General features: G+C 47.4%; 1 protein-coding gene across 1 annotated transcript; it reads right to left on the bottom strand.

Moving 5' to 3' along the window:
• Window positions 1-4,118: 4,118 nt before the first annotated feature.
• LOC124694551 (alpha-amylase/trypsin inhibitor CMa-like) lies at window positions 4,119-4,565 on the bottom strand. Its single transcript, XM_047227525.1, has one exon. It carries the CDS (start codon window positions 4,563-4,565, stop codon window positions 4,119-4,121), a length of 447 nt encoding a protein of 148 aa, XP_047083481.1.
• Window positions 4,566-8,578: the final 4,013 nt, after the last annotated feature.

Here is an 8,578-nt window from a genome sequence, read left to right as displayed (position 1 = left end):
GGAAGAATGCCCAGCCACGGCGACTTCGTACCCCTTCTCCTAGTCCTCCCCCAGCCGAGGATGATGACGAGGAGCAGTGGGGTGGGGAGGACGAGGAGGACGGTGAGGAGCACGGTGGGCAGGACGAGGAGGCCGGTGGGGAGGACGGTGGGGAGGACGGTGGGGAGGACAGTGGGGAGGACGGTGGGGAGGACGGTGGGGAGGACGGTGGGGAGGACCTCGAGGAGGATGAGGGGCTGGGGGGTATGCCGCCGGAGCTAGACCCGACCCTAGTTTGGTCTCCGCCGGTGGAGGAGGTGTACGTTGCAGCCGAGGAGAGGCGGGAACCACGGGACAAGAAGCCGTATAGGCGCGGGATTACGAAACTCCCCAAGCTAAAAACTTGGGCCTTCCGCGATGTTGTTCTCGTGCCCGCTGGAAAGAGGTACATGCTGATTTTGGCATTCCATTATTGAAATTTTTATCATTATACATATTTTTATCACATGCATACTGATTTTGGCATTTCGTTGTGCAGCATGTTCAAGTATGGCGACCCGAGGAGGAAGCCGACACGTGAGTACCCGAACATCCTTGGAGGCATAATTAGGAAGCATTTCCCTGGGATTGTCAATCTCCCTACTGGTGGCCGCGACGTGGCTTGGACTTGGAAGCACTACAGCTACGCGGAAGATCCTAGCGGCAAGTACGGAAACATGCAAGAGCGGGTTGTCCGCCACTTCTGGGTACGTGACTTTTGGCTTCTTAGCATTCAAACACTTCTTGGCTACCAATAGTTGCTCTAATTCATCTTATTTTACCTATGTGCATGGTTGCAGAAATACTTCAAGAGGGCTGAGGGCAAGGAAATTGCGTGCGACGTTATCTTACACGAGTTGTGCAGGGTGAGGGTGAGCGGCATGCACTACGAGGCACGTGTCCGGTGCGTCCGCGGCCGGCACGCCGAGCGCAAAGTTTGGATGAGTAAGGCTGATTGTCGGGATACGCTCATGGCACCATGGCAGTACACTGCAGGTATTAGCATCGATGTGTTATTTATTTCCGCATTTTCATGTAGTTTATGTTCTAATAATGGGTCTATCTTGTGTATGTAGCACCCTCCTCAGTACGTCGGGGAAGACAGGGCGTGCTTTCTTGCGATGGTCATATGGTGGACATCCCGCGAGTACGCCGGAAGCACGAGGAGGGCAAGCGGAAGCGTTCGGAGATGGGAGGTGGATCACATGTCCTGGGCAGCAAGAACTTGGCCCTTACCTTGCGGGATGAGGTGAGCAAGTGGTTTCTTCATTCTTTCGTTTTATGTTATTGCTAGCCCCGCAAGTGTCTCCCTCTTCACTTAATTGCATGTACTCTTTTGCAGGAAGTGAAGACGGGCGTGGCACCAAACTTGTTTGGCTTTTTCCAAAAGTCGAAGACCGGGAAGGAGCCGCATCCCGAAACGGGGTCCTTGTGGGTCAACGACCTAGCGGAGGGCCAGTGTGGCGCGTACCGCTCGAAGTTCAAGGACAAGCACGGCGAAGACGCCGACCCAACCACCGAAGAGTTTGACGTTGAGGTTGCGGTGCTTGCGGGACAAGGCAAGAAGGGTGGCCGCCTATGGATTGCTGACGGGTTAGTCGACCCAAGTACCATTCCATCTCTACGCCGGATCCGTCGTGGGCGTACGAGCGAGCAGCCTCGGGTAGAGACCCGCCCACGGGCTTCGGACCTAGCTATCGAGAAGTTACGGGTAAGTTCTTCGTCGATCCTCTACGCTTCATTACATGTTTTCCATTGCAATGTTACTGACATCGCGGCAACACAACGTAGGCGGAGATGGAAGAAAGGGAACGGAGGCACCAAGAGGAGCAGATGCAGATGCAGCAGCAGCTTAGGGAGAACATGCAGATGCAGCAGCAGATGTTGCAGCAGATGCAACAACAGCAGCAGATGTTCCAGCAGATGTTCATGACTTCCCCACCGGGGAGTAGTGCTCCTAGCACGTCGTGTCCTCCTATGTTCCCACATTTTGTAAGTGGTTAACTTAATATCTCCGTCTCAATCTTGTTTGTTGTCTAACCGAACTTTGGATATTGCAGATCCCCACGCCCGATCCGGCTGTGATGGCGCTCCTCCGGCAAGCGCCAAGTCGAGCCCGCCGACACCCGGCTTGACCGTCAACAATACGGGCATCATCCGGAGCTCGCAGCAGTTTCTAGGTGAGTTCTCCTACACTTCTAATTCTTCCATACCATGTCACTTGTCAATTTTAGCCATTCAACCATGTCAATTTTAGCCATTATGTTCAATTTTACCTATTCCATGTTAATTTTAGCCATTCCATGTCATCCTTAGCCATTATGTTGAATTTTAGCCATTTCATGTCAATTCTAGCGATTATGTTCAATTTTAGCCATTCCATGTCAATTATAGTTCTTCCATGTCAATTCTAGTTCTTACATGTCAATTTTAGCCATTCCATGTCAATCTTAGCCATTATGTTGAATTTTAGCCATTTCATGTCTATTCTAGCGATTATGTTCAATTTTAGCCATTCAATGTCAATTCTAGTTCTTCCATGTCAATTCTAGTTCTTGCATGCCATTTATGCATCTATATATGAACTCGTAGGAGGACAAGGAGATGGAGGACAAGGAGGTGGAGAAGGACAAGGAAGTGGAGGACAAGGAAGTGGCGAAGGTTGACGTTGCTTGTATGAACTTTGTTGTGTGAGCTTGGAGCATTCTATGTATGAATTTGTTGTTGGACTACTTTGTTGTTGGTGGACTTTGTTGTTGTTGGACTTTGTTGTTGGACTATTGTATGGACTTTGTTGGACTATTAGTGGTTGAACTATGTTGTTGAGGATGTGCAAATGTCTATATATTGTGCTATATATGTATCTGGAAATATATATCTATTTTGTGAATTATATGTGCAGGGATTAAATGGAAACAGCAAAAACCTGGAATTTTTTCAGCACCTTTGCCGTGCACATGCACACGGCAAAGAGAAAGCCGCACGGCAAAGGCTTTCTTTGCCGTGCACATGCACACGGCAAAGGGTGCCTATGCTGCCCCCTGGTGTTGCTGTAGGATTCTTTGCCGTGTGGCTTGGAGTGGTGGCACACGGCAAAGCCAAGTGTTTGCCGTGCGGCTTGGCGCGGAGGCGCACGGCAAAGTAGGGGGCACGGCAAAGACGCCCAGCGCACGGCAAAGCAAACCGCACGGCAAAGGCAGGAGCAGCGCACGGCAAAGCTAGGTCGCACGGCAAAGCCTTTGCCGTGCGGGTTTCCCTCGACGCACGGCAAAGGCGCCTTTGCCGGCCGGATCGTTGCCGTGTGTTCTTTGCCGTGCAAGGCCGCACGGCAAAGCCTTTGCCGAGAGGATTTGGGCCTTTGCCGTGTGATATTGGCGCACGGCAAAGAACAGTTCTCCCGTAGTGCACATCGACGGTTGCGAGTCTTGGCGGCATGATGCAACGGGGCCTCGGTGACAGATGCGGTGTGATGGACTCGCGTAGGTTAGGCATGTTTCTGTAGCGCCATGGCAGCGTCGACAATAAGCCTATCAAGGACTATACAGATCTCTGACTTGATGAAGATGAACCAGCGGGTTAATGGTAGTGATATGGTTTCTAAAGAGAGTGCATTTAGCGCTCGCTGTGGGTCTGCTAGACAAGATGTGCGCTCATGTTTCTCCATAGGGCGAGTCAGTCATGCCCTCGGTAATTAGCTGATGGGTTTTTGTTTGTGTTTTTAGGACATAAGACTCGTCAGGTTTGTTGGTGTTTAGTGGTTGCTTTGTGCTTTGTGATATATGCTCTTGAAAAATCTTTGTTCAAGAAAATCTGAATAAAAGCCGTACGCGTTGGATTGATGCAGATGATGTGGCTTTCTCTTTTTGAAAAAAAAAACGGCATATGTACGTGATTGTCCACACATCTAAAGACGGTAATAATAAGACTATAAGACCACCACAAAACATACGAATAAAGGATGATTGAGTTGGAATTTAATTAAGAACCATAAAATGATTCTCTTTATTCTGAAATCATAGCATATAGTACCACACATGCTAAGCGGAGCGCACATATGCATATATGCATGTCTCACACATCCATGGATGCATCATGCATGCTTATTCACGAGCAATAGGTTCGTCCATTTCGAAGCAGAATGGAGTGTTGTATTCTGTCACCAAGTTGCACTGCGCCGGCGTGGGGAGCATTCTGGCGAAGTCCCTCTGCGGTTCCGTGGGGCATCCGGGCCGGGCCAGGAGGCTGCTGTGTGGATGAGATAATGTTCCTCCCATCAAGTAGCGCACCGCCTCGCACCGGCAGTGCTGCCGAATCTGTGAGAACTCCTGGCAACACTGCTGCCTCAACGTTTCGACGGGGACGGCCGGCGCTCCAAGGATACCGGCGCCACAGGTTTGGTGCGCCACGTACTCACGGCAGCCCTCGAGCGGACTGTCCGGCAGACCAAACCCGGCGTAGCAGTAATCGCCGGTGGCGGCGGCAGCGGCAAAGACGGAGACCAGGAGGGCGGCCAAGAGGAGAGGGCTGCAGTTTGACTTGGGCGCCATCTTGTTCTAGCTAGGTCTGCTTCCTTGGTGGGTTGAAGCTAGACACACCACAACTGCTTGCTTATATACCCAGAAGCCAGAGGGTGGAGCGAGAACTAGCTGGGAGCCATTACCAACTAATGTATTATGCTACACGACGATTATGATCGTCCTCGGCAGAATTTGTTGGAACAGAATTTGTAGCAAGCACAAGATTGCCTTTGCGTGAAATCAGCGAGGGGTCTCTAAGCCTCTCGAGCCTAGCTTTTGTCGTCACGGTTAATGTCTCATTATTTTTCTTATACGTTTATATGTAGTGGCTTTGGTGTGGAGTACGTCAAGTTGTCATCGGCACTTAAAGTGAGCTTCAGTTAAGCTAGAAATCTATTTTATGCTTGTGTGTGTTGCTAATCCGGCCAGCAGCGGATTTTGTTTTCGCGTACCGTACTGCCGTGTCCGTGTGAGCAACTTTGCCGACTCAAAAAGGTTTAAACTGCTCGCGAAGCTGGATGGCGAGGCCGTCGCACATAGCGAGCGGGTCAAGCTCGCTATTGGCCTTTGCGATAGCAATGACCTCCTCCTCGCTAATGTCCGGCCGATGGGTCTTCGGATCCCACAGCGGGCCTTCGTCATCGTGGTCGTTGTCTTCGCCTTGGACATGGCCATTGGACTCGGCCTTGTACTCAGTCTCGGCGGTGCCATCGTCCTCGGCGGCCTCGTCCACGTCACCATCTTCGTACTCGCCCTCGCCCTCATGGTTGTCGTCGTCCTCGTCCACAGCGAGCTCGCGGTTCAAGTAGTCGACGTCGCCGAGGTATCCCGCTCGGCGGCACGGGTCGAACTCCCACACCCCAACGAGATCCAGTTCTAGGAGTTGAGCGCGTACGTCGGATCTTCTCACAGGTCGTCCGGCAAGATGGCTCGGCGGTGGCGCACCTCGTCACGGCGCTCTCGCCCCTCGCGTGGCACGGGAGGGACCGGCACACGCCTAGAGTTGAGGTACCAGCCTCCTCTCGGCAGGCTCGCATCCGGCCATGGCATCGGCCCGTTCTCCTCCCAGATGCAGCGCGTGAATTCGATGCGGATGTACCGCCCTACCCCGACTTCTTGCCGGACTGTGAGCCGCTTGCCTCGTGGTCGTTCTTCTTCTTGTGGTACGGCCCACCCTTCCCATGGCGTCGGTCGGGTGGATATGTCGGGCTTTGGCAATGATGTGGTCGAGTAAATGGGCGCCGCCATCGGACCTTAAAAAGGTTCAGACGCCACCTTGCCTTCAATGCCTTGCCACTGAAGCCGATACGACACCGCCCACATGTGCACGTGCGCGGAAGGCGAAACGCGCCATTAACGCGACACTAAAAAGCTGCAACGCGCCGCCCGTAAGTTATGCCACGCTGAAGACGAAGCTGCAACATGTTTACTAAAAATAAGTTCGGAAACATGTCACGAAAATGTACGGAATGAAAAACTATAAAAAAATATTGAAATATAAAAAATGTAAAATAGGGAAAATAAAGTGAAACCAAAGAAAAATAAAATAAAAATTAACGCGAAAATAAGATAGAATGAATAAAAAATTATAGAAAATTGAAAAATCTTGATAATAAAAGACACCTATCATTAAGTCCCAATAAACTTAAGGTCATGCATAAGCTCCACTATTATATTACTTCTAAATAGAAGAGATGTAGGATTTTTTTAATTAATATTATTTTTGATATTCATTCTATCACACTGCTAGACTAGACTAATGATTACATCTTAAGAACACGAATGCATAATACCATCACATGAAGCAATATTCTCAAGCCATGTCCACCCCATGGTGGGGTATTTCTTGCCCATGCCACTTTCTCTCGATGCCACTCATGAAACATATAACTCAACAACATGTTAAAAGAACACAAATTGAGATGTTAGTTCGATTTTAAATTGACAAATTTTAACAATTTTTTGAAACAATTAAGTTCCTTATTAGTTAAGAAAATTTCGTACACTGTACATCATGGTCTTTTTCTACAATGTTATAACTTCATAAAATGAAGTACAAATGCATGTGTATTAGTAACCTCGGTATTTAATGTGAAATAGATGTGGTCCATTATTTAAAGGAGTATCCATCATATAAGTTGTTTGAATTATTTTTTTGAATAGATCGCTCATTTTGCAAGTTGTTTCATTTTCAAAATCGTGTTCGCCCTCGTGAGGTTTTGGATGAACAACAAAACAACATAATACTCTTGCTTTACACAGAGCCGGTAGACTACAAATTGCTACTATTAAGTTGTGCAAAAATATAATCTTTTCATAACTAACTTTTGTTCTGAGTCATATGCAGTTGTAGGTGATTGATATTTAGAAGGAGAATTTTTTATACCTGTAAGACGATTGATCAGTTGATATTTATAAATCAAGGGTAACACCGTTCAATCCATAGGATGCATGCAGGTATAAATAACGATGAAAATATCTTGATTGGTCGGGTAGCACCGTTGAGCAACAAAAAAATTAAATCGAGCGAGCCATACTCACTGCCATATAAAAGTATCGGGAAGGTAGACTCTAGTGATCCAATCCGAGTATCTAAAGGATGTTTGTTTATTTTTGAACGGGATACATCCCAACTAGTTGTTTAATGTAACAAGTTATGTTGGATAAGACGAGGTTTCGACAACTAGCATTTATAAGAAAGACAAACGAATTATTGTTTCTAAATCTTTAAGTTACAAGGCAGCCTACTAGGAAAAGTAAAACAGTCCTACTATACGAGAAATTCAATTCGGCTCCCGGGTGCGTATGCTCCCTCTACAGAAAAATCTTATTTTTAAGTGTCAAAAAAATTTGACAAAAAATTCTACATGTACATCTTCATAATATATGTGTGTTCGTCAAGTTTCAAGAAAAACCAACATTTTTTGTGGACTATGTAAAAAAGAGAAATTTTATCTTGTAAAAAACATTATTTTTAGCACTGAGTTTTGTCTTTTTTACACACGTCACATGATAAGTAGATTTTTTATGAAACAACTTTGTAAGTATGTAGCACGTGAAGATGTACATGCGAATTTTTCGTTTCAATTTTTTTGAAATTTAAAATGTGTGTAAGATGCATTTTAAACTAAAGGGAGCATATGCTCCCATGTTCCAAAACATCACTCCCTATACCTACTATACCAAAATACTTCCTAGTCTAATGCATGGCCAGCTTAGTTGCAACTATCTTACTAAGCATCATCTAGCCCGATTCGAACGATGCGTGTAGCCCCCCTTTATAGGCGTTGGGGTCTCCTTGAAAATGGAATAAAGTTCCTCCCGTCTAGCTCCCGTTCCTACAATGCGTCGAGCTGAGCGTTATTGAAGGACGTGTGGAGGTTTATCTCGGAGGATCTCCCTAGATTTGGTTGGTGTTTCTTTCGATCTGTGCTTTTCTTCATCCGCGACAGTTGCAGCTTACGTGCGCTAGTTTTTTTGAAGCCTTTGCATGTCTACTTCCTACATGGTTACTACAATAAGCTCTACAACAATAAGTTTTATCCAGCTCCACTGAGGGAGAGGCGAAGACGGCGGAACACCTTCGTCGGGTCGATCGAGTGATTGTAATCGTCGGCTAGGTGGTCCAAAGACGTAGATGTGATTTTAATTACTTTGTATTTTTCGTGTACTTCTTTATTGAGATTACGAATAGATGGGAGAACATTTCGAGAAAAAAGATCATCAGTTCATCACGCTCCTATAATGCTCAAAAGCAGCGGTCGACAATTCGACATCTAGGCACGTAGTAGTAGTAGTATGTACAACTGATTCACAGCTAGCATTCTGCTCTGCTCTGAGCTTGCATATATACGATTTTAGCCGAGTGCGGAAATATCAGTAACGTACAGCACGGCGCGCGCTGCTCGCTGGAAACCTTGTCAGCGCAGGCGATGGCGTGTGGAAGGGCGCAGTAGAGCGTGTACAAGGAGCACAGTCGCACGGCCATGGCAGCATGTCATGCCTGATGATGTACCGTAGGTGTGCGTGTGGGTGCGTCGCTA

Source organism: Lolium rigidum, chromosome 3, assembly GCF_022539505.1.
Source record: "Lolium rigidum isolate FL_2022 chromosome 3, APGP_CSIRO_Lrig_0.1, whole genome shotgun sequence".
Classification (NCBI taxonomy): Eukaryota; Viridiplantae; Streptophyta; class Magnoliopsida; order Poales; family Poaceae; genus Lolium; species Lolium rigidum.
Note: the sequence above shows the minus strand (reverse complement) of the source record. Positions and strands in the feature narration are given on the sequence as shown.

Coding starts and splice junctions, on each gene's coding strand:
- LOC124694551 (XM_047227525.1), bottom strand. CDS start 4,565: ATGGCGCCCAAGTCAAACTGCAGCCCTCTCCTCTTGGCCGCCCTCCTG.